The sequence below is a fragment of the Lutjanus erythropterus genome, chromosome 5, assembly GCF_056507025.1.
Source record: "Lutjanus erythropterus isolate fLutEry1 chromosome 5, fLutEry1.hap2, whole genome shotgun sequence".
Lineage (NCBI taxonomy): Eukaryota > Metazoa > Chordata > Actinopteri > Lutjaniformes > Lutjanidae > Lutjanus > Lutjanus erythropterus.
In genome coordinates, this window is record NC_139321.1 from 39,196,606 (window position 1) to 39,224,097 (window position 27,492).

The window sequence follows — 27,492 nt, forward strand, 5'->3', positions numbered from 1 at the left end:
AAGAAGAAGAAGAAGAAGAAGAAGAAGCCTCTGTTGAAAGATGATGCATAACTTCACTTTCAGATTAATGATTATTACATTCATTTGATTTATTTTTTTGTTTACAGAATGCCATTTAGTTGAGAGAGGCCCTCAATCTACGGTATATATTACGACAGCTCCATCTAGTGTTCATCCATTGGCACGTTCTATTTCGTTTGTCCCGCCAAGTCAGAAATTCTATTGGCTCAAGTGTTTTTAAACGTCATCATGTACTACTTCGCCATCGGCTCGATGATGTGTCTGTCACAGCAGTTTACGGAAGTGTAACCACCCACTACAAAGATGGAGGACGATATCTCAGATTTGAGCAGACCCCAAATGTACTTGTTTGGTGAGCTCGCTTATACTGACAAACCTAATCATTTTTCGGTCGCACAATCAGTTTAACTGCCATGTTGTCATGCACAGGTAGCCATTTAATAATTCTAACTGGAGGAAGTTAGCTAAATAGCTGGCTAACCTGCCTGCCCCCACTCGCGCCAATTCAGCTCTTTTGTTAGCTAGCAGAGCAAAGCATGGGGATACACAGCTAGAAGACGCAAAGTCCCCACACCTCAAACAGTTTTATACATTTAGGTATGGTGTTTAAGATAAATGCTAGCATAATGTTAGTTAACACGTTGCACTTATCGTTTTCACCAGGTTGCACCCTCACAACGGACAAACGGGAGTTCAAAGTTGACGTAGACGACGATGATACGGAGCAACAGCTGTCACTCAAAGCAGTAAGGACAACTCTTAACATTGCATGTAGAATATAATTTTCCCAGCTGAATGACGGCTTTAACGCATGTTTCACATGTAAAGATCATGAGCATTACATATATGAAGTTCCAGGTTGTTTGCACGGAGTGATGAGGAGGCAAACGTATATGTTAATTACATAATCTGTGTACTCTCTGTTCATGTGTTATGCGCCAGGGATTACATCCAGTCTAGTTGTACAAATATAGGTCCTACATGCTAATTTAATACCTTACACGTTTTATATATTATTCATATGTAGGGCTGCACAATTTATTGCATAATTATCATGTAATAGATTATTTACAGTTTGCAGATTATTGACCAGGGTGCTTAGAGATTTGACTTTTCATTTTCACAATGATGCAATTCAATTTTTTTTTTCACTAATGACAGCTATTCCATTGTTAGATTATAGAGTTTCCACCTGGAAAAATACACCAGCTCCCTTTAGGGAAGGTGGCCTTGTGGGTAGCCTGAAGTCTTATATGTGACAAAGACAAAAAGGACAGGAAGAGTCTGTCTTGGTGCCAGCATGTTGCTGCAGTCACAGAAAAATATATGCTATAAGCAATAGTTACATGTACAACAAGAAACAAGAAAAAAGCAAGAAACCTGTGAATCCTAAAATTATATCCTGACTGATAAAGTTACGGCTCTAATATTAAAAGTTGTACTTTTAATATTAGAGCCTCAGTTGACTCCAGGTTGGTACCTTAACTGGAAGAATTGCATTAACCTGCAATAATTACTGTCAAATTAATTAATCAACCAATTGTTTTAACTGTCAGTAGCACTGAGATCATTCTTACTCACTCAAACTGGAACTGGCATTCACGGGAATTTGAAAGAAAGTTTGACTCTAACTGGGGGCAGTAATCTTCCTAGGATGTCTTATTGCAGAAAGAAAAGAAACATAAGATTTATCAGTTGAAACGTGCACTTTTGTGGAACATCAGGATCAGCGTTAGCCTGATGATGCTCAGAGATTTAGGTGGTGGTGGTGTTATTAAGGGTAATCTGTGCTGTTTTTCCAGGTGTGTCTGGGAGCCGAGGCTGAGGATAAGTTCCACATGGTGGAAGTCGAGGGTCTCACTTATGATGGAAAAAGGACCAAAGTGCCGCTGGTTGTCCTGAAACCGTCCGTCCTGCCCTCTGTGAGTGATTTAATGTCTGTTGAGGCATGTCTATTAGGTAGGGCTGCGCAATTAATCCAAATATTATTGAAATTGTAATATGGCCAAGTGAAATATCTAAATTACAGCAGCTGCAATTTTTAAATAAAGGCTAAATGTGTGGCAGTGTTATAATGAAGTACTTTAGTGCTGTAGGGATGCCTTGATCTACAAATCTTAATCTCCAGGTGTAAGAAAATGTCCCATCTTTTTTTTTTCTGGTGAAAAGGAAAATTGTGATGTAAAAGTGATCATTCCCACTAATCATAAATTATACTGCAGTTACAATATCTGTCAATATAATTGTCTTTTTTTTTTACCATATCATGCAGCCCTACTAGTAGATGATATATAATCTATAATATCTAGCTTTGTAATTTTCTTTTTTTAAACTTGGAATAGTAAAAATTACATTTATTTCAGCTCTGTCATGCTTAATAAAGTGACAAAAACTTATAAGGAAAAGTCATTCATACCATGGAACAAACAAACAAAAACGTAACAAACCAAGAATGTAAGTGGGGAAAAAAAAACAATGAAATGATACAAATAGTATATTAATTGTTATGAAATAGTTTTTTTTGTTGTTGTTGTAATTGTCCACCTTGTCTTGCCAGATGGGTTTAGGTGGATTTGAAATCACACCTCCTGTTACCTTCCGTCTCCAGTCTGGTTCTGGACCAGTTCACATCAGTGGGCAGCATTTTGTTAGTGAGTATTAAAGTAACAGTTGGTGGTGCAGCTATTTCCTTTCCCTGAACAACTTACCCACCCCACACTAAGGCTGTCAGAATTATGGCATACCTCAGTACCTCATGTTTGAAAACAACACTATACTGACATTGGTTATCATGGAAAGTACAAGAGCAATAGTTCAGCTCAGTTGAAATTTGTCTTGCAGCAACACCAGACAGTTTTTTCTGTGTCAGCACTGTTTGCAGGTTTGTTAACAGTGAAAAGAAAAGGAAAAATAGCCTTTTTTGTGCATAGGACTTCTTCCTTTTTTGCCGTGGTATTGAAAGAGGTATTGAGAATCCGTTCTTCAGACTTTATTTTTGGGGTAAAGTGTTCCTTTAAGATTTGCATCTTTACAGCTAGTTTTGGTGGGAAAGGACCAATGAATAATGGGAAATATTTTTTCAGTAGAAGGTTAAAAAAACTGATTTTTTTTTACAAATGGCTTTTCTTCTAAAACAACTATGGATTATTACAGCGGGACATGTTAATTTTTGTATGAAACATCATCCATTGTTAAAATGTTATTTTACTCAATTGATCATGTAACTACTGTATATTACCAAACAGTCAATATATGGTACAGGTAAATCTTAATTAAACAGAATTCATCACTGTGCAGTTCCAGTGACGAGTGCTTTGCTCTGTAGGTGTGAAGGATTCAGAGGATGAAGAAGAGGAGAACAACACGTCACCAGTGAAGCGGCCTGCAGGCCTGATGTCAGGGAAGAAACCTCCACTGGTACCTACCTTCTGTGTGTTCTTTCAAATCGTTTAGCTACAGAGCTGCTTTCAACTCTTTTAATCTTTGTAAAATCATGACGTACAGTTTTTAAACTGTAATGTTAAGATGATATCAATATAACATAAGGTTTGGGAAAACATTCCTGTAGCACAGTGTTTCCCAACCCTGGTCTTCCTGATTTAAATGATCAGGTTGTTATCAGGCTTCTGCAGAGGCTTGATGATGAGCTGATCATTTGAATCAGGTGTGTTTGAGCAGAGAAACATATAAAACATGCAGGGGGCCCTGAGGACCAGGGTTGAGAAACACTGCTGTAGCTGATGCTAATTTCTTGCTTTGTGGCTACTAAAACAAATACAAACAAAACACTGCGTGTTGTCACATTGTGTAAATGAGATGAGATAAAATCCCTCAAAAAGTCCATTTAAGAAAAGATATATTGTTATTTTGTCATTCCATGGTAAAACCCTCAGCAGTACTGACCTTTCAGACCCTCTGTGAAACTGATTAATTTTCTTTGTAGAAAAAACTAAAGATGGATTCTGACGACGATGAAGACGACAGCGACGAGGATGATGACGAGTACGTTTTATTCATCCCTCAATGAAACTACCACATTTATCTGCCTAAAATTTAAGTCTCATGCATAATTAAGGAATCATTTTATTCACCATACTTATTGTTTATTTATTACTTTACCCTGAGTGCCTGAGTTTTTTTTTTCTGTACCCCTTTTTTGTAGTGATGATGAAGATGATGACAGTGATGAAAATGAAGTGAAGCCTCAGAAGAATGTCGGAAAAGAGCTCAAAAAAGTAAGAATGGTCTTTTTTTTGTTCTTTTTTAGAAATAATATTTAAAATTAAACTTTGATTGCACCTGTAAAAAAATGAACATCTGTAAACTGTGAGGTGCACTTCCTCATGAGGGCACACAGATATGATACACATATTTTTAGATTCAACCTGACTTAAGCTACACTTTCCAGTAATATTATGTGATTCTGATGTCTGTCACAAATAAACATCCATAAATACATGTAGAAATCATAGGAAAAAAAAACATGTTGGGGAGTTTGTCTTGATTTTGTCTTTGAAAAATCTCTGCTTTCGAGAAAAAGTAACTAAACATATGATGTGTAATAATGAAGTGGATATATTTTACTACCAGATACAATCTCCTTCACACTGCATGCAGCGAAACACCCATTATCAAGCACTTGCAATGTCACAATTCTGTGACTTACACGGCCCAGTATGACTGCCATGACATTAAATTAGAATTCGCTGAAATTGAAAACAACATATCTGTCCCCACTGTCAACATGCCAACCTAGAGCCTCTGTGGAGCAACTTTTCTGGAGTATTATGTAGATTTCTGTCCTTTTTAAGCGATCCATGTAACTGGCATTAAATAGTTATAAGAGCTTGATTGATTACATCTGACAGGGTCCACATGTTCTGAAAGCCTGTAGGGATCAAAATGAGTCTGAACTAGTGCTGGTTTTACCATCCTTACCATTTGGTCTTTGTTAGATAAACCAAAGCAGGGTTCAACATAAATGTCTTTTTTTTCACTTGCCCAAGTGGGTCAGAAATATCCTTGTTCCACTGTTAATTGCCCCTGTACAAATTGTTTTATTTATTAGCAGTTATCAAACAACCACAAATACTAAAGTTGATTGTCATGTTTAGTTTAGGGCTGCAATGTCTACAAACTTTCAGAAAATAGTGAAAAACGTCCACCCAGTTTTTCAGTCCAAAGTGATGCCTTTGAATGTCAAATTTCCAAAGATATTCAGTTCAATATGATGAGAAACAATATTTGAAATTTTCCATATTTGAAAAGCTGAAAACGGCAGGTTCCACAATTTTTGCATGAAAGATTACTTAAACAATTAATCCATTATCAAAATAGTCAGTAGTGTAATTCCTCTTTAACTGTTGCCCAATTGGGAAGGTGAGTTGCCTGACATTGCATTTTACTTGCCTCAGGCAAGCAAGCAGTCCTTGAGTCCCGAGGAGGAATTTGAGAAGCATAAATAGCATTAGATATTTGTTTGAATAAATTTAAATTGAGTTTTTATCCTTTTGAGATGTGTAAATGTTTGAAGCTATCTGCAGTCTTGAATTGTACCTTCAGTATTATCAGTTGAGAAATCTTCCTGTGTTTATTTTTTATAAAATATTTGCAAAGCCTTCATTGCATCACTGTGATCGGTGTTCAAACCAAACTAAATGTCCTTGCAGGTCACCAAACTTAAACTTGTAGAGTAGATCAAATGAAGTTGGAGTGTTTCCAGTCCCGTGTTGTCCACCAGGTGTCAGGGTAGCCAAGGGCTTCCCCTCAGTTTTTTCTTTGTGTGTGTGTGTGTGTTTGTGTGTGAAAGGAATTTCTCTGTGTTCCTGCAGTCTGCCTGCTCCCCTTTTGTTTCTCCCACATCATTTAAACTCCCACAGACTGTATCCTATAGAAGCATTTCATTTCAGCAGGCCCTTCCCATTTCTGCACTCACTGACCGTCCACCTTTCTGTATGAGACAAAACATGGAACTTTTTCATCCTGTTCGCTCATGTACCCACCTGTTTTCCACGAGTAAAACACAGGGTCTGTGTGGCGTAATGATTGGATTTCTCCTCTGTAATCTGCTTGAATTCTCACTGTCTCACCAACAAGGCGGCACTATGTTATCTTATACATACACACACGCAGAGACATCCACACACACACACACACACACACACACACACACACACACACACACACACACACCCTGTAGACATCTACAATTAAGTGTGCAGGTACACATGCATACTTGCAAAATGCACACAGTCTGCAAACTTTAACTACATATATCTACAGTACATATGCAGAGAAACACAAACTACATCCAGTTTCATGTACACAATATATGCACAAAGACTCCCTCTAGCACACACACACCAGTTATGGGAAACATCTTCCCCCATTTTTCTGTAACGCTGCATATCTTTGTCCCTCTGTCATCCCACTGTTAATATGATTGCTCCTTTTTATCGTCTCTCATGCCATTTCAGCTTTGCACCTGGCCTTTTTCCTTTGAACACTTGTTTTGCGTGTTACCACAATCATTTGCAAGTGTGTGGGTGCATGTGTGTATCTGCCTCATTTTTTACGTCGGTGTCTGTTTGTGATTTCTTTTCTTTTTTTTTTTTTTTTTTTTAAACACGCTATCCCAGTGCAAACTGTGCCAGGCAAAAGATCAAAGCGGGGCAGATGCGCATACCTGCGACGTGAGCGCCGATCCTTGCCTCAGGGTCAGATGACAGCTGAGCATTTCTGTCACCTGTTGATTTATTCTGTTGTCTTCTCTTCCAATTCGTCTGCACCCCACACCCTCCCCTCCATGACCTTAATCCTTTTTTTCACCTTTCTTCTCTTTAGTTTCATGCCTATCCTGTCCCATTCTTTAATAATGATAGCACAAAAGTCTAAAAAGTACGGCTGGGAGCAATTATAATTTTTTTGACTGCTAATTTAACAATATGTTATCATTTTTCCCTCTCTATTGTGTTGAACCGTATTACTGTTTTAGGTACCAGCCAAAATGTGTCCAGAGCATTGTTCATGGAAAGTTTGCATCAAAGTCTTGGTCACTTACAGATACTGGTCCTATAATCTAGTTTGCGTTCTTTGATCAGACATAGGGTGTTGTGATGTTAATAATGAAGTTAATAAAACATATATGTTAATTTCATGTAAATCCAGTGCAGCTTAAACATACTGCATGGTCATTTCCTTTTCTTTCTGTTTGTGCTTTGTCTCCCCTCCCCAAGTGCTACACACACACACACACACACACACACACACACACACACACACACACACACACACACACACACACACACACATAAAGTGTCATTGCACTTTTTGTATGCTTTTGTGTGTTTATGGTAACAGACTCTCTCTCTGCCTCCCTATACTTGTATTTTGAGTGTAATTCATTTGTCAAAAAACAGACAAAATACATCAATTTAAAGATAAATTTGACTGATAGAATTATTATGTTCCCTATAAAGTTTCTATAGATATTTCTATAATATCATTATTGTGAATTCTTTTTGCCACAATAATGCCGTAATGAAAACATATCGTAATCAGATATTTGATCTAAACAAGAAATGAGAAAACATTATAAATGTAGTCTGTAATTTAGACTAATGTCTTCTGAAGAGTAAACATGTTTGTTACAAGATCCAGAGGCATGTGGCCCACGTCTGAATTGCATTCAGGTGTTTGAATTGCAATTTTTCACCATTGTCATGACAAGTAAGTCTTGCATCATTACTTGAAGCAGTTATCTTAATTTTGGCAACGGAGCAGCTTGGCAATGCCAGTTTCATCACTGGGAATAAAACACATACAGTATTAAGGAGAGGACACAGTTGAGATACATTGTATTTAACGGGAAACTATGCAGGATTTCCACCCCCCAAAAAACAATGCATTGACTCATAAAAAACTAATCATCATCATTCACCGTGCACGACCCACCAGAGGTGTGTGGCAGTGCCTGCACCTGCAGAGACCCTGCCCTCTGCTCTTACCTTATTCTCTTTATATCATTATGCCTGGGACACTTTACCAAACCAAAACATTGGTATTTGACATCCTGAGAATAAGAATCAACAATCAACTACCTTTCTGTTGTGTTTACAAAAAGCAACTGACAATTCCTACCTTCTGATGAATCAGGAACTTGCAGTTTGCAGTCCTGAACATCTCAGACTGCTGCTCCAACACAAGCCTTGAGACCAGGGCTCTATAGAGTTTAAAAAATTACAATACTACTACCAATACCAGTCCATGTAAAGTGATACTGATACCAATGGAGTTCATTCAAGTTCAGTCCTACCTAGTACCAACTATGAAACCTCTCCAGTCAAACCATACCTGCATTCAATCCTTTTGGTAACCAATTCTAGAAATAAAAATACTATTTACATGGTTTTGCTTAAGTGTTCCTCATAAAGAAGAACCTTTGAAAAAAGGTATCGAATGAAGTACTAGTATTGGTATTTGCATCACTTTAAGGGTACTGGTACTGGTATTGGTATCGTAATTTTTTTAAACAATACCTGACCCTACTTGTCACCTTGTAGCGTTCATGGAGAGTTAGAGTCATGTAGCTGACTTAGATACCAAGTAGTGGGATTGTGAGGAAGTAAGTGATTGAAACGGATTATTTAGTAATTGTTTTGAGTTGTATATCTGCTAAACAAGTCAAATAAGCCAATCTTCATTATGATGGAGGCAAGTGTTTAACCTTAACATGACATGAACAGCACAATGCCTTTTTTTGTTCTTGTCACATGCAGATATTGTCACAATCAAAGCATGCACTCTGCAGTCTTTTAGTGGTGTCCTCCTTTTTGTGGTAGAAGCAAAGTGATATAAATCATTGGTTAAAGAGGTTGAAAGGAGATAGGCCAAAACCCAAGGAAAATATAACATCTTGTGTTGTTATTCTGAGGTGAAAATGAGTCAAGATGCATCAATGAAGAGTTTGAAGAAAGCACAAAGTTTCTCTACTTGATTGAGTTCTGTCTTTCATGTATTATCCTTATGTTCTGAGAAACAAAAAGCTACGCAACCATGCTGGAACATCCTTCCAGCATCTTGTGTTACCAGGCATTGCTCGAGGAAATAACATGTGTAATTGCCTTGTAGCAGTTATGTCAACACAGGCAATTACACTGCTAGCCCATTCCAAACTGAATACCAGTGATTGCAAGGAAAGGGTTGGTGCTCAGGAAATGCAGGTACTTGCCTCGGCTATTACAAGGTAATTACACAGGTGACTGAGAGCAATGGAAACCTGACGGGAAGGCCTCCAGTGTGGAGGAGAACAATGACAGGTTATTGGGGTACTAAGTATCTGATCAGTGACAAATTACCAAGTATTTCTGGTGCTTCCTCTGTAATTTCATATAGAGCGCTGGTGCTTGGAGATAATTTCAGTTTTGAGTCTTGATCTGGTTGCAGTTATGTTTTTAGTACAGCCTGTAGATGGACAAGCCTTTTTACTAAGATACCTAATCAGATCAAAAATATAATATTAGGAATGCCTCTACTCCCTTAGCTTTTAGAAAGTATGCCCTTATCCTTGTTGTTTCTAGCTGTGAGTTGTACGTTTTTGTCTTCACGGGTTAAAATGCTTTTAAAAATAGTCTACATGTGCGGCATTGATATTATTATGACCTTACAGGGGGGAGAGAAAACAACATGAACACCTCATGGCGAAAGACTCTGAAGAAAATGAACCACAATTCCAAGCCCTTCTACTAAATGTGGTTCATATTATGTTTCATGCCAATTATAATTTGTCAGCTATAAAAGAGGCTTGGCAATTAGCGCTTTGATATGGGAGTTTTCAAAACAACATGACACAATTACTAGAGCCCCAAAGAGGCAGAGTTATTTTAATATTTAACACAGACTATCAGGGGAAAAGTCTGTAAGCTACACAGAAAGGAACCACTGTCACAGTTTGGAACAAACAGGAATATGGTAAATATAAAGGGGTTGTTTGTAAAGTTGATCCAATACCAGCATCAGAAAATGACTCTTACTGCCTAAAATGCTGGAATCGATTATTGGCAAGTTTTCCTTATGCTTAGGATGACAAAGTCATACAGCATTCATTTTCTGTAGAGGTGGAAGAGATCATCAATTCTCTTAAGTATCCTGATTGTTTTTAAATAGAATTCCTGAATCGATTTTTAATTCCTGAATCATTTGTTTAAAACATATACAGTTAACTAGCACTTGATCTGTTAGCTCAGTGCTAACACATAATAGGAATTCCCATTGATGGGCCAATGGGAATTAGCATTGCAAATGCCGTTATATTATCTGATGCATTTTACTTAGCATATTTAACATAAATCAACATATGTTCAGACTTTAAGGCATACATTTCCTCTGCACTGTTGGAATAAACTAATAGCTGCTGATTTCACATTGCTAACTCAGTCTGCTACTCTGTAGCTTCATCACTTAACACTGGCCAGCTACAGTTGTCTCAAATGGTCCAAACTCAGGGGGGGAGTTTATGATCTGTACTGCAGCCAGCCATAAGGTGATCAAGATGTTGGCTTCATTTTTGGGGAGCTGTCTTGTTGTCTATCTTTATATACTGCTAATGTCTCAATTTTGGTTGAATTTCTTTCTCAGAGCCTTGAGTCTTCAGCAAAGAAGCCCAACAAGACTCCAGTGAAACAGAACGGCCCTGCAGGAAAATCATCAGGATCAGCAGTCAAACCACAGATGAAGGTAGGAAAGGCTCTTATTACAAGCTCAGCTTTATTTATTTGTGGTTGTTTAATTAACTGCTTGACAGCCATCAAACTGTAGACAAGATATCAGCTGTCAACTGAGAGACCATGTTTTTTCAGCACTTTTTACTTGAATGGCAACACAGGTCACTCCTTCCTAAACAAAAACAAATCCCTTTCTCCTTTTATTTTTTTTATAGTTTGAAATTTGTTTGGAAATAATGTTACTAGATTCGTTTTGAGGGCCAGAACATTATCTGTTTGACTGATTAATTAGGTCTGCAATTATGCTAGACTGTAGTCAAAGCCAGAAACTCTATTCCTAATGAAAGACATCATGTCCAGAGCTGGAAATTAACTCTTTTCCTCAGAGTCCTGCAACTGTCCTGCATTCTACTTTGAACTGTCCCAAACCTAACAACCACTGTCCACAATCTGAAGTTCTTGTTTGCATTCTACATCATAAATGTAGTTTAATAGCTTTGTTTAAGTAACTTGCATCACTTCATTGACTCAGTGATTAGCCATGCAATTTCAGCTGGTTGTTCCCTGCACTTCTATATGTATAAAACATTAAAGTCACATATAAGCACACTAACATAGTACAGAGCTTGAGCTGGTATCACATTTTCAAGATTTTAATGCCTAACAATTGTCCCTTCGCTAAACCCCGCCCCAAATGGAATCCCTCCAATCATAGGTTAGCAACCATAACCAGTGCTGCCAAGCTTTATGTTTCTCTACATGTTGAAGGTGTGCAGGAGGGTCTGAGGAGAGCAATACTCTGCATTTCATGAGTCTGGATGGTGGCGTCTTTTTTGTCGTCTCTCAAAAACATGAAACACAAGAGCGCATATGTGGTGAATGGATTAAACTCTTGTCTTCAATCGCATCATAAGCTGCGAATGTTAGCATGTCTGGCTAACTAACACTAGCTTACTAGCTGCAGTAACTTGTTAGATCCCACTGCATCTGCATTTGTTCTGGGGGGGCTTGAGGAGGAGGATGTTGGCTGATGTAGAATCAAAGTGGGTCGACGACGATGCGTATCTCTCTGGCTCACTGTCTCAGGTCTAAGCCGAGTTAGCTTAACTCTTATCCTAGCTGTCTTCCGTGATCGCAGTGCAGCTGGTCCAGCAGGGTGACTCATCTCAAGGTGCATTGCACCAATCAAGTCCCTGTGCTTCCTTTTCACACGTTAATGAGTGTATTTCTGTCATCTATTATGTAGATATACCTGCCAGGGCCTAGCGGAGGGTCAGCTGAGGCTGGAACGATACACTTATAGCAATAGTATTGTGATTCAATGTTACAATTTATTTTTTATTTTTTTGAATGGCTTTTTTAACACTAGACTGAAGAAGTAGATTCTGGTGACTGTTTATAATGTCTGATACTTACAGAAACAATCCACATTGCATGTCGGTCAATCTTTTGAGTTTTATGTCAGCAGCATCATTGCTACACTGTGTATGAAAGTAGATTGAAAACTTTAGCTGTTCCTGCTCATCAAACTAGTGAGCAATAAACAAAATATAAGTATATGTGCTGTCTTCTCCTGCCACGCAGTGTCTCCTCCAAGCTGTAGCTGTATTCTGAGTTTGGGTTTTGACCCTTTGAGGTTACTGTAGCTGGCCAGTGTCGAGTGTTGAAGCCAGAATCATAGATTTCATTCAGCAATGTGAAATCAGCAGATCAGAATAAGTACACATGGGCAATGGATGAATGAGGAATCAATTATTCAATTAGTTGCCAGTTTCTTCACTCCTTTGTGACAGTAAACTGGATATCTTTGGGTTGTGAGTAAAACAAAACATTTTAGGATGTCATCTTTCAGCTTTGGGAAACAATGATAGACATTTTTCACCATTTTCTGACATTTTAATACAAACAATAGTTAATCAAGAAAATAATTGACTGATTAATTTAATGATTTGGTGTGATATACACAGAAAAGAAACATAGCAGTGGAGAGCAGAAATATAAAACCTCCATATATAAAATCCTTGTTCTTTGCAAACAGATATGGATCTCCCACAACTTACAGTATCTCTGAAGTCAAAACCTGAAAGACATAGCAGATATGTTATCTATGAGCAAGGGTATTCTTTGGCATTTATTGGTATTCACAATTAAAACATGCTAAAAATTGAACAAAAACTTGGAAAGCCATCCCATTGTACTGCCAAGGAATGTGATAAATGCACATTACAATTAGCTCAACCTGATAGTTAATTTCTTTGGATGGAATGTCTCGGACAGCCGCCTCTCAAAACCCAAAGCTTGAACTCTGCCTCTCTTTAAGCAAACACACCTGACCTCTAAACAGGTTTCCTGGGGCAAGGTTTAAACCCGCGACCCCTTGGCCTGACCCCGACGTCTTGTGTTGCAGCCACCTTTGAAGCCCCCCCAGCCCCTTGTAGCACACACACACACACACACACACACACACTCACACACACACACACACACACACACACACACACACACACACACACACACACACACACACACACATCAGAGAGTACAAATTGGCAAGCTTCTCTGCAAGTTTACAAATTTCATACAGCATGCTGTGATTAAAATGATTACATAAGGCATTATGTGTTGGCATGCAAATGCTGGATTAGGGCTGTGCGATACATCTATTATATCAATGTTGTGATATGAAAGTAGATATCATCTAAGATTTTGAATATCATTTATGTGTTGTCTCTTCCTGGTTGTAAAGGCAACATAACAGTAAAGTGATGTCACTTTCTGAACTTGTCAGACTGATCCATCTGTTCCATTATTTTTCTTTACCCATTAGGCATTATATCCACATTACTGATGATTACTGATCAAAAATCTCATTTTGGTAATATCAGAGATGCTCACAAGTCTTTTTTTTTTTTTTTGTTCAAACCTAAAGTCTTTGAGATCAAGTCAGGTTTCAAGATTTTGGCCACAATACATCTGGCCTACTTAAAACACTGCATAATAATTAACTGCATAATTAACTTATGTTGTCCTCTCGGCAAAGAAAAATGAGACAGAAGTACAGTGAAAGCATTTTTAGGAGCAAAAAGATAATATACTACTACTACTACTTGTACCACTTGTACCACTTGTACCACTTCTATTACTTCTACTACTACTACTACTTCTAATAATAATAATTATAATATTCATAAAATGATGTTACTGAAGGAAAAAGTGTTGTTGAGCCCCAGTTGATCTTTCTCTTGTGGGTTCTTGACATGATAGGTTTTCTACAATGTTTAACAAGATAAACAAGACCAGTTGTGTAATACTAAATTGAAATGCCATCATATTCTTCAAAATCTTGACTTAACCTCAGTGTCTTGTGTTACAGTAAAGTGAACTACTGGCTCAATGTATCCCACAGAATTCGGCTCACTTTGCCTCATAGCCACCATTTAAAAAAAAAATGCCCAGCTTAGCAATTCATGCTCATCTTTAGTTAAATGATTCAAATGGTGTAATCCATGGGCAAATCACCAACATGTTTAATACACATTTTTAGAACTAAATGAATTTGCTCTGACATAAAATTTGCTTTGACATAACGGTTGTTAAAAACAATATACAACATATATAATATTGAGTTATTTAGTCAAAACTGTTGTAATATTTGATTTTTTTCCATATCGTCCAGCCTTACTTCACTACAAGTAAAAGTTCTGCTTTCTAAAACTTAATTAAAGTACATATGTATTATAGCAAAATTTACTTAAAATAGTCATATACTATTTGTCAGTTTAATCCACACCAGTGCATCATATTTTATAACATCATCATATGAAACTGCGCATGATTCAAGATTAACAGAACTGCCACATGATAGAAAATTGTCTTGGGTTAGGGGCTCACAACGTAACACACTAATGCAACCTAAAAACTTACATCCTTCAAAGACTCAAATAAAATTTACTTAAAACACAAACAATTCCTTAAATATTATAAGATATAAAAAAAGCTGTAATGATAATTGAATAATTGTTTTTAGTAGTTTTTAAGTAAATTCCAGCTTGTTAATTGCAAGTATTATCTGGTTTCTTTACTCCTTTAAACTGAACATCTATGGGTTGTGGGCAAAACAAGACACTGGAGAACATTGTCTTGGGCTTTGGAAACACCGATTGACATTTTTCACCATTTTCCAGACCAAGCAACTCATTAGTTACATGAGAAAATAACAGATTGATCTACAATAAAAAAAATAATGGTTAGTTGCAACCCTCCTATATATTGTCTATCATGGAATAGCCTAGAAGTATATTGAGATTATAGTATAGTAGATAGTAAAACATGGCTTAGGCTAAAGGCTTGCCTCGCTCACGCACACACCTGGTGCACATAAGAACATTGTCACTTCTTCAAAAGTCTTGAAAAATAGCAGTGTAATTCTTATCATGTTAAACACTGATCCACAGAGCCGCTAAATTCCTAAGGCGAGAAAGCGATTCCCCCCAGGGCTAGCGTTCTTGGTGTGTGGGAGAGTGCAGCTAATTCTGTAGTGGCCGTTGTCCAGACATAACACAGTGGCTTTTGAAACGCTCTGGGGCATTAGCCGACAGGCAGCTGAACTGTCGAAACCATCCCGCCAGTTCAGCTTTCTGGCCCGTGGAGCTTCGGCTGCCCCCATCCCCTCTCCACTTATACACAACAACTGTTCCCTCTCTACAACCTCTTCACACCCCTCACTTCCTGGACACACCTTCTCCCAATTGCTCTCATTACCAGCGTTTGATGTCTGGCGCAGCTTGCGCTTCCAGATGCCCCTGAGGAGCGAGGAAGCGGGCGTGGGTGTCTGTTTTTTCTTCACTAAATGCAGGTGACTGGTCATTAGATTGGCTTGTCAGATCTGTTGCCAGTACCGCAGTTCTCACCTCTCTCAGCCCAGCATGTTGCTGCACCTTCTTGCGTAACAGGCTTGATATGAGAACCAGCTAACTCGAGTTGTGCTGATCTGAAGTAACTTTATCTTGCAGCTGGTGTCTTTTGATTGATGGGTTTGGAGGAGTTGATGCCTTGAAGCACACGTCACAGTCATAAAAGTTGTTAACCACTCCACTCAGGCTTATCCCAAAAGGGTGTGAGTCATTGTTTTAGCGACTGATTGACATGTGTTACAGCAGGTGCCTGTCTTGTTAGCATTTATTTACTTTCCCCTTGAGTGTAAGGATGTTTGCTTCTAACTATGACTTGTTGTGCATGAAAGATGTTTGAAAAACCAACCCCTTTTCCATATACAGATACAAGTCATAGGATTAGACTCACAGTTCCTGGTGACCTGGCATTTTCCCCAGACATGGGCCTCCAAGGCTCTCATTCCAACAAAATGGCAATTACCATCCCCGGACAGACCTGATGAGCAAAGGTGTCACAACCATGTGTTTGCACTGGATTGAAGACAAGAGATTGCATCAAATGATAGCGTGCTTGTGATTAAGTTCCATGTCTCGTGGCATCTGTAATCAGTGTCTGGCCCAGATGAAAAAGCTTGCTGGCTTTGTGTGTTTATCAGCTGTTTCAGGTCCACAGCTGTCCTTGGAAGTAGAGAGCTGCCCATAAATAATAAATACGTAGCGCATTTGTCTGGCCAGGAGCCAGCAGCATATGTGCTCTTTTTTTTTTTGTAGAGTGGTATGTGTGCATCAAGGTTTTCTTCATTTTATACCTTTTGATCTACGCCATAAAATGCAAATCTCTTGGGGACAGGGACAGATAATTACATTTTTCACAGAGGGATTTTTTTTTATCAAGATCATTCCACCTGTTTTTAACCATTTCAAGTCTTACCCTGGTTTTTAAGGCCCAGAGTTTCTGAAGGTGTTTAAAGTATCAAGTAGTAACACATGGCATATGTTGATTGCTTTCTCTTTACTCATTAATAATAAGATATAAAACACACGTCTTTCTCTCAGTTTAAGCTTTATCTAAACAATTCTAGTGTCACATTAGTTATGTGAAATCTAAGAAAAGAAACTGAAAAATTCTCCACACCAAAAGAGCTCCCCTTTGAACAATTTATTGGTGTGTCATTTCAAGCTAACAGCTCTTCCTCAGACTGCTGCTCATCTATACAGAGTCGCCACCTTACACAAAGCACAAATCAGAAGAGGACAAACACAACACAGACACTGACCTCAATTCTGAAGGCAAACCTTAGACATATATACAGATTCACAGGTCAATAAACATCATAGGATATATACATGTTCTAACAAAGTGTGGACCTACAATACCTTATAAGTCTCAACCGCCATACAATGTTAGAGTATGAAAGATGTCAAAGATCTAAATCAAATCTAATTTGATGCATAATTCATACTGTATACATACATCTCTAGTAGCTACATATATATACACACACACGTATATGACACGTATATGTACACACACTGGAAAATTTCACAAATATATACAGCTCTTGAACCCCCAATAAGTAAGTTCTCCATCATAATGCACTAACTATTAGAGGTGCCTCTGTCTAACTAGTCTAACCGAATGAGAAGCTGTAACATCAGGAATGCAATATAATAGAGAGCATTCCACAACAATTGAATGTACCAAGATGCAGTATCTCATATTTACAGAAAAGAATATGGGGCAACATAAATCAGAATCAGATCAGAGTCCTCATTGTTAAGGGGGTAGAGGGGGGAGCAGCAAGCTTTTTATGTGATACGTTTTTGATCTAGTACCCAACCCATTGAGCTCAGGGATGTGTGTGTGTTTTTCTTACATTGTTTTACATTAATTATGTTAAACATAGCACAAACGATTGAAGCCTGGGGTCTTAAACTGCTAGTCTAGGGGCCATTTTCGGCCCCTCCTCCCCCTCCCTCCGGCCCGCGACATGAAATTATTATTTAGAATTATTATTCTTGTTGTGTCACCCCAATTTAAACTAGCCTTAAACTGAATAAAATGAAAATGAAAATACAGTTCTTTTTTAAAATGTTTCATGTATGTATTACTGAAGGATTGCACATTGCAAAAGACTGATATTCTCTGTCCAGAAAAGAAGAGCTTGTTCAACTATATTTCTATATCTGCAAACACAGTGGCAGAGCAGATTAGCAAGTTATCAAGTGGTATATATGATCAGTTACGTGACAAAGCTACAGTTTTCACTGCATCCTCTGTGGCGTTTGATGAAATCTCAGACAAAAACAAACAATGGTTAGTGAGCCAGGGGTCAGGGTTTTTGTCAGGTGTATTAAAGATCCACTGGAAGTTTGCTTAGGTTGTGTATATGTGCGGCAAACTAATGTATATAGACTTATACAGAAACAAAGTAAATCTAGAGAAAATATTGCCCTTTCTTGCAGCACTTGAACATTGAATTGACTTCCTTATAAGATGACAGTACTGTCTGGCCCTAAGCCAATTTGGGTTTGAGACCCCTGATTTAAACAAACAGAACAATCAAAAAATAAGTAAAGTGTAAAGTGCTCTGCAGCTTTCTGTGTGCATCTACAGTGTGGTTTACTGGAGCTGTGGTTAAACTGCACATTCAACATAAGAAAATGTTCCACTTGTGCATGGCAAGGTGTAGCATCTCTATTTTTTTTATTCGACTCCAAACAATACTTGGTTGTTTGTGACAAAATCAGCTTTTATGTCAGCCTAAATCTGCTGAAAATCAAACAGTTTTCACTTACAGCACATTTTGGTTTTCGTGTCTGACTCAAGTAATATGACAGGTTAGTAGAAGATCAAATTTGATTTAAAAAAAAAAAAAAAAGCTACTCAAATCGACATACAACCAACCAAACAATGTCCATTTGCTCGAGAGGTTTTGCTGTTTTTTGACTTGCAGGGTAAAGAGTTGCTTTATACATGGCTTCCCTCTTCTTTCAAATGTGTCTCTGGCTATCAATGAAACCCTGCAATTTCACTGGATTCCACACTGGCTTTGCATGTAGGGACAAGCTCTGTGGCTTGTGTAACATGCAGTCGCGGCTTATGGTGTGTGTTGTTGTTGTGTCACATTGGTACACTTCTAATTTAGGACCTCTGGGGCCCTCGGCTGCCCAGGTCTGGACACACCTGTGAGCCCCGCTGGTTCAGCACTCACGCTGCTCTCATCTTCACAAACACAGGGCACTCTTCATGTGTTGAAACAGCACCAAACACGATAAAGAAGGGCCGCTTGTGAAACTATTGTTTTTAGTCTTGACCGCTCATAAACGTTGAAAAGAAGAGTGAGAAGAGTCTCTTGGAAGTCATTAATTTGATTTGTTAGTATAGCTTTTATTGAGAAACGAGCAGAAGAACATTGGTTGCACTTTGACCTTTTTTTCTTTAGTTCACTCGTTTGGGATTTACCATCAAGGGAAAAACACATTTGACAAACAATCTCTATTACTCATTGGAGAGTTGGGGCTTGCCCTCTCCCGCTTGCAAACAATAAAAACATAATTTGTACCTGATGTATTTGTAAAAAAAAAAAAAAAAAAGAAAGAAAGAAAGAAAGAAAGAAAAGATGGTGTAATTAGGCTAGAATTTGTTGTCCTTTCTGATGCTTTTATCTTCTTCCAGCTGGTTGCCCATGCCAAGGCTGTAAACACAGACCCAGACAAAATGGGTCACGATAGGGCTGCAGCCCAGACTGGCCAGTCGGTCAGCAAATTGCTTCATCACCATTAAGTTAGAATTAGCAAATTTGAGTTGAGTTCAAATAAGGAGACAGAAAAATAAGCTTTTACGCAAGAGTTGAAGTTATCTTCTTATCTACAACTCTGTAAATTTCTCTCTCTATTTGACATATCAATCAGTGGTTCTTATCTGGGTGATGTATTTTTTTTTTCCCAAGACACCTGCCCCAGGAAAAGACAAACCCCAGGCTGGCCCGTCTAAATCTCCCTCTCTCCCTGAGATTAAGAACAAGTTGTCAACGGCAGCCAAGGAGGTAAGGCTGTCATCCTCTGTTGCAAATTACCAGTCTTAATTGAATGTCTGACGCACGCTTAAGCTGATGATTTAATGGCCTTTTTTTCCAACAGGGAAAACCACTACCGAAGACAGAGCAGAAGTTTGAGAATTTCGTGAAGAGTGCTTTTAAAATCTCAGACAAAAAAGTAAGTCTGCATGAGTCATTTTATATATTATGCATATATTTATTGATTTCTCTTGGCTTTCAGAGCCCTGATTACAAGGCATGCAGTAAACTTTCCAGCCTATATAAAATTGAACACAGTGCAAAGACAAGATATTTAATGTTTAAACTAGTAAACTTTGTTTTTTGTAAATTGACCCTCATTCTGAATTTGATGGCTGCAACAGATTCCAGAAACGTTTACCACTGTGACCTGTTTTATGACATTCAGTAAGTCTTTGAGAGCTGAGTACACTATTTTTTTTTATAGTTTTGAAAGTGAAATTCTTTCACATTGCTGCTTGACATATGACTTCATAATCCACCACACATTTTCAATGGGAGACTGGACTGACAGGCAGGTCACTCTAGTACCCAAACTCTTTTACTACAAAGCCACACTGTGGTAACGTGCAGAATGTGTTTTGACATTGTGTTGGCAAAATAAGCAGGGACGTCTCTGAGAAATACGTAGTTTGGATGGCAGCATATGCCGCTCCAAATCCTGTATGTAGCATGTTTCAGCATCAATGGGGCCTTCATGGATACTCGTGTTATGGCTACTTAACATGCCATACCATCACAGATGCTGGCAGATGAGGAGGAACTGATGGTTACATGGCTTAAAGCTGGTTTCGGTCTTGCCCCTACATGCAGAGATTTCCCTGAAAACTCTGAATCTTTTAATTCTATTATGATATATACATGGTGAAATCACTTAGTTTCTTGAAACTGTGTTTTGAGAAATGCTATTCTTTAGCAGTTTTTCACAAAGTGATGACCCTTGACCCATCCTTTCTTGTGGATGACTGAACCTTTTTAGGATGCCCCTTTCACACCCAATCACATAATATTAACTGTTATCAATGAACCTGTTTACCTGTGAAATGCTTTTGAGCATTTCACAACTTGCAAAAAAATCAGAATGACTGTTTATTTATAAAAGTCTTTTTTTCAGTTTGAACAATAAGTATCTTATTTTTGTATTATTTTTAAACAAAATAGAGGTAAAACAAAAAAAAAAAGAATTAGGAAATTATTGCATTCAGTTTTGATTTGCGTTTTACCCAGTGTCCAAACTTTTTTGGATTTGAGGTTGTAGAAATGTTCCACTCGTTGGGTGTTAGTTGCACATGGACACATTTACATCAACCTTCATTTCAGGTTTAAGAGCTTTTTTGCCATGAAAGATACCTAGGAATGCATTATTGTTCCTTGCACTGTCCTCATACCTTACACTGTCCATTATGCCTCAGACATCTCTGCAGCACAGTGTGTTCTCGTTGAATTATATTCATTTTGTGTCAGCGGGCTCTTTTGAGATGGAATGGGAGTATACCTGCCAAGGCAAACTCCTTCACAGTGATTTACTGGATTGTGTGTCTTTTGTAGCCTTAATGAAGGGACTGGCGGTATGTGGATGGTACCACTCTCTTTCACATTCAAGGCCTTTGACCAGCCCAATAGAAGGGTTTTTCTAAATGCAGGACTTAAATCTTTTCTAATGCTGCCTGTCATTTTAGAAGAAAAACAACAGCCCCTGCACATTACATGCACAGGACATGAATTAATCACCCAAAAACCTTTAGATTATCACCACAGACTAAATTATGTTAGGCAGTTTGTCATCAAAGCATCTGTTCGAAGGCGATCACTTGAAAAGGGCTATTTGAACATTGATTTGGGAATGCATTATAGTGTTAAAATGTTAACTGTACAGCTATGAGAGCAGGTGAAAGCTGTTTAGGGCGACGTAAGGGCCGGTTGGACAAGAAAAAGAGTGGGGGTGGAGTTGGGTCGGGGAGAGCTTGTTGATCCCAGTGTGTAGAAACATCTGTGGAAGTGCTTTGGTTTCATCAGCCAAGGCTGAGATCTGTCAGACCTGGAGCACCTAGTCATATACTCTGGTATGTACTGTTGCCCCCACCCAACCCCTCGTCGTTCCCCAACAGCCCCATCTAAACTCAGTGTTCCCACAGGCGAGACGCACAAAAGCATGTTGCAGTAAAAGTGAGTCATGTGTCTAATGCTGTGTAGCACTTCATTTGGATGATTTATAATTTATTTCTTCTGTTCTGTCGTTACCCCTCCCTCCTCTCTCTGCACCTTCCTCAGGTGGTCAAGGACCTTTGGAGTTTTGTACAAACACTGAAGATCGAAAAGAAGTAACAAACCTTGTGCTTTGAAGCATTTGTATGTTTTGCATCCTGACAGACATTTAAAGGCACAGTCAGCGAGATTTCCTACTTGGCCTTATTATGTCATCACTGCAAACTCTGACTTGGAGAGAACAGAAGGACTAAGTGCTGAAAATGGGTAAAGCCATTAATGATTCAGGTGTCATCAGTGTTGTTTTTTTCTTTTAGATGCGAAGCACCCCCTGGAGCTAGTTTGCAATTCACTGACAAACTCACTCATTTCTGTTTAGCAGACTGCACATTTTCCATAAGGGGGAAGCTACTTCATCATATGCCAATCTGCACCATCTATAGGGAAGGAAAGTATTAGCATCACCTGCAAATGTCTAAAGTTGTGCTCGAAATCACATGCTAACACACTTTATTCCACATATTCAAAAATTATGATTAAGTATGCTATTACCAGCAGTTTATGCCAAAGTAAAATCCAATAGTACTTCTTCTCGGTGTCATGTTACCAGTCCAGAATTTTTATTAAATATTTTAGTACCAATGGAAAACGCCCCCTCAGTCAGACTGAGTGGCAAAACATCCTTCAACATAGCTTCTTTTAGCAGGTGAAACTGCAAAACCAGAAGTAAAACAATCAGTTGTCTGCTTAAATTAAAGGCAGTTGGACTCTACAGTGATCCTAAGAACTGACCAAAGAAACAGTCATCCTTGGACAGTGACATGTGGACAGGAATCACGTTTTCTGACATTTATACCCGATTTCAACAGTGCGGACATTAAAAAAAAGCAAAGACAGCATAGACTTGGTCAGATATGTTGGAGGCCAAAAGATATTCTGGTTGCATATACAGATGTTTTTATTCTAAAACATTATTGGAGAAACATGTTTGCATGCAGCATGGATTTGAATTGTTTCTGTGAATTGCAACAACCCGTTTACTTTGCAGTAAATCGAACCGCTCTATCATTTTACATGTGTTCTTTTGTTTTCATGGCCTTCAAGCTGAAAGGTAATGCTGCCACTCAGTAGTCTTTTTGCCACTCAGTGGGTGTAACTGCATTGACTCCACCTACTGTGACATCATGTGCATATCCTCCATGATATTATCCAGCCACCTCTTACCAGCCTCAGTGTGGCGCTAGAACTTTGATACCCCTTTTAGTCCCTGTCCCCTTTTCCTCATGAGGTTTTTACCTTTTGCCAGGCTGTCATCGTAAATAAGAATTTGTTCTTAATGGCTTGCCTTTTTGAATAAAAGTAAAGTAAAATAAATAAATAAATGAACCGTCCCTCTCGCAGTCCAACATTGCTCAGTCTGAAGAGAAGCAATACAATTTGGGGCAGATGAGTACGTCCAAAAAGTTCATAGTGCACACTCAGGAATTCTTGCTAATTCAGTCATTTCTTACGTACACAAAATCGACATATGATGCTGCTGGAACTACATGACATTATCAGTTTGACACCATAGTTAATATGAGCAGTACGTTAGTATGCGATTCTGAACACGCCGTATGTTGCTGTCCTACAGGAAAGGCGATAAATGTTGCACCTGCTGATTTGTATAGCTAAAATAAATAACAGATCTGTAAATTATTAATTAACAACAAATTTTATAATTCACGTATTCAGAGCCAACGACAGACCAGACAGAAACTACTCAAGTTAGTCATTGCTGATTGCTGAATCTTTCTTTTCACACAAAAATAAATAAATAAATAAAGCTACAATCTGTGAGGTTTGAAATATTTCCCTTTTTTAATACATCTACAAGGAGTCACTAAAGACGTACATTTCCAAATCTTACACACAAGGGCTCTTAGATGTGAAACATAAATCCTCAAACAACAGCTATAAAAATGACAGCAAGTGTAACCGTCAAATTATAGGAGCTACTCCCTTCCTTGCCTGCAGAATGTGAGATTGGCATGCCTACATAGATACAGCTGCTTCATGTTGCACTGGAACTGCAGGTGTGAAACTCGCCCAGGTGCTTCGCATCCATGACACTGTGTGTCCTTGTTAAGTCAACAATGCAATAGGAGATATTGCAGAATGTGCCTTTAAATATCTCTACTGTCAACTGAGATAAATCAGTCCCAATTTGTATGAATTTCAGCAGTATAAACAAGGATGGTTACGACAACTGATAAAGAGGGACAGTGACAATATATTTTTCCTCCAAAGTGTTGTTTTATTCATTTAGGTTCTGTCTGGCTTTACAAGGCATTATTCGCTTGTGAGACATGCTAATGGATTTTACAATTAAATTGTCTGTTCTATAGATATTGTACAGAAGTTTGTCAGCATTGTCCAGAGAACAGGTTTTTTTAAATTATGTCATTCAGTTTGGTCACACCAATGTCTGCAGGAGAACATACAGTAACTGCATTTTTTAACAACTTGGCCAACAACATCGAGGATTTCATTTTGTTTCATGCACTGTTAAAACAAATAGTCATGAAGAAGTACTGGTTTAGAAATCGTTTCACTTAATATTAAGGAATCTGGTCTAGGAACAGTACGAACCATGTTTCTGCATGGATATGTGCAGTTTTAAACTGTGACATGTCTTTACCAGTTATTCTGTTGAGTAAACAAGAAATGTTTCATCCTATGTTTTTATCATGAACACACCTGACATTTCTGGATGGGTGCAGTGTCATTCTTAATGTTCTTCTTCTTTTTTTAAATACTGTCAGTACAAATGTAGATTAAGTTTATATTAGGGCAGTTTAAACTTGCAAACATTACGATCTGCTGACTTGAACCATTTCAGATGGGATTGTTTATTGTGAATTCATGTCAAGCCCATTAAACGTCTGTTAGAATTTGAGAGGGTATTCATTACAATGATCACAGTCCAAAATCATCTGTAGCTTAAGTATTCATAAGAATAGTAAACAAACATTCTCAATAATATTATAACCCCTATAAAACCATCAACAGATGCCCAGACTAAAATGCTTTTTCTTTAAAGTCATATAACTTACATAAAAAAGTTAAAAACAAGACAAATAGATTAACTAGCTCCAGGAGTATATTTACGACGTGGCACCAACACTGTTTTCAATGCACATTTCAATGTACTCTAACGCACTAAAAACTGTTTCAAGCCTAAGATTAACACGGATTACCTTATTTATTACAACATAATCATAAGGTATATATCGTAAAATTACATCAGAGCAATGTGACGTCATTTACAGAAAGCCCATAAAGATCTCAACCCCATAATTGTTTGCACTCTTGTATGTCAGTGCTCTGGTGACAATAAGTATACACCCGCTCTGTGCATAATGTGTTTATGATCCTGTATAATGCCTTTTATGAGCCAAATGTTGGCAATTGGATGCCATCTTTAACCAATCAAATGGCTTGGTCTGACCTCCCTGTCATCTGTAAAGGATATTTAAAATTCCTTGGCTGCTCTAGTACTTCAGCTAAGTCAGGTCATTAAAGTCGCCCTGATAATTGGCCTAAATATTCTGTTTTAAATATTATAACGTCCTATTTGTAGTAAGGTTTCAGCTGGAGCAGGTAATTTTTAGCTTGTGTTTCAGTTCATGACATGACAGCGTCCTTCGTTAATGATTTTTAAAATTTCCCTCATATCAAACTTAAAGAGCTTTTTTTCTGTATATAAATCTCTTGCTTTTATTTACAAGTACGGCAGCTGAACGATTATATTTTTAACTGTATGCCTAATCCGCCCTTGCTAATAGCTGGTTTTGCAGCTTGAATCTGTTGTCTGGATTTTTGTTTGAAATGCTGTGTTTTAGTTTGGTGTAGAAGTGTTTTATGTTGAGTATGAAACCCCTTTTTAAACTGTTGGAAAAAAAAAAATCCTGTCCTATTTTTGTTAAATTGTCAATTTGGTTTGATATCTTTTAAGTTGTCCTCCTTTGAGTAACTCTCGAGCCAGTCCAAGTGAAAAAGAATGCGATTATAATAATTATAGTAATGTCATCATTTTAGTTATCACAAAAATTGTTAAAATTTGACTGTCAAAAATTTGAGTCAAACTGAGTAGTTTAACTGCTTCTTATAAAGCTACTAGCATGGTAAAACAGAGTTTAGAAGATAATTATTAAGTATAAAAGTTGTTTGGATTGTGAGCAGTAGTATGTCTAATTGTAGAAGACTGAAGTAGTCCTGATCATTGATATCCAATCGCCCCCTCTGTATTTTCTTTATCCATTATATTGCCATGTGTCTGTAACCTGAAATATAAACTGTGAAACTCCAGTATCTGGTGAGAGTCATCTTTAATTTCAATTGATAAGAAAAAAGACTGGTACCTATTTGCTGCATATGTCAATGCAAATTAAATTGTAACACACTGTACTGTTGTGAAATCTGAATGGTTATGAGTAGATTATGGCTGGGCTGACTCAGCATGTGTTGAAAGAAAGTGCATTTTGTCTATTTTGTCTAAGTTTATTGATTAGTTCATGCATGGTTGCTGATAGTGGATATTCATTCATGGTTTGTTAAGAGAAACATATCCCTCCATTTTTTAAAACCCTACCTGTATAATTTACCTGAATAAAGTGGATTGCAGCTGGTTTTGAGTCTCACATTCTGAAGTTTTTGTTTGTTTGTTTGTTTTTTTACCTGTAGACCTGCAGGGCAAAATATTACTGCTCTGATAGACCTTTTCCACCAACATGGAACCGGCCTTGCCTCTAGCACCTCAAGGATTCAATTTTGAACATTCTGAGCATTTCCACCAAAGATAAAGACAAAGTTGGTTCCCACTTAGAACTAAAAAGTAGCATGTTTTCCTTGGGAACTGAAGTAGGTGTGTCATATATATGTTGTTTTGCATTGTGCAGTGCCCTCTGTTGATGCATCCTTGATTACAATAGTTCAGCTCAAAACTGGTAGAAATGTGGGCTGGCTCACTCAATAGCATGAAGGTTCATGAACAGAACATTGACCTGACAGTTTTCTCTTCCACAGCACTCGAAAGACATTTGTGAATTCAACATTAACAATATGTCCAGAACAAAGAGATTCGAGAAATGATAATCAATTATTACTTTAATTCTAATTTAAGTATTTTGCAGTCAAGAGGCAGTTGTTTTGAAAAGAGGCAGATCATCACAACAGCTAAATGTATTCTTGAAAAAATGGAGGAAACAATCACTCTAGTTTGTCCTTTTTGTTGCAGTAAGTGCAAACTCATTGTTATGGTGTCTACATCTCCTCCCAAATCCTAGAATGTGACCATTACTCACTTGTGATACTTTGGAAAAATCAACACAGTTCAGAGTTTGACTACATCATCAGATGAGCTGGGAGGAGATTTGGAGATCTGGATATGCTCATTTCACTTTAACGTGTTTTCAACACAGAATGTGTACTTTTTATGTGCACAGCATTATCAGCTGACATCTGGTTATTGAAGAAGACATCAGGAGACACCAGATGCTGTATCATTTTTCCTCATTACCTAAATCCCACAAT

At 37.9% G+C, this 27,492-nt stretch overlaps 1 protein-coding gene across 1 annotated transcript; it reads left to right on the forward strand.

Annotated features, from left to right (window-relative positions):
• The first annotated feature begins 297 nt into the window (after window positions 1-297).
• On the forward strand, window positions 298-22,533 carry npm1b (nucleophosmin 1b). The gene is made up of 11 exons (XM_084719798.1): window positions 298-373; window positions 685-767; window positions 1,824-1,943; window positions 2,579-2,672; window positions 3,347-3,438; window positions 3,965-4,023; window positions 4,184-4,256; window positions 10,657-10,755; window positions 19,588-19,683; window positions 19,778-19,852; window positions 21,985-22,533. The coding sequence occupies exons 1-11, from the start codon at window positions 325-327 to the stop codon at window positions 22,036-22,038; spliced, it is 894 nt and encodes a 297-aa protein (XP_084575924.1). The 5' UTR covers window positions 298-324; the 3' UTR covers window positions 22,039-22,533.
• The last annotated feature ends 4,959 nt before the right edge of the window (window positions 22,534-27,492 follow it).

Bases quoted from the DNA above. Each gene is read 5' to 3' on its own strand.
- npm1b (XM_084719798.1), top strand. From the start codon at position 325: ATGGAGGACGATATCTCAGATTTGAGCAGACCCCAAATGTACTTGTTT. The intron at 2,673-3,346 runs GTGAGTATTAAA...TTTGCTCTGTAG, and splicing joins CAGTGGGCAGCATTTTGTTA to GTGTGAAGGATTCAGAGGAT. The intron at 19,853-21,984 runs GTAAGTCTGCAT...CACCTTCCTCAG, and splicing joins TTAAAATCTCAGACAAAAAA to GTGGTCAAGGACCTTTGGAG.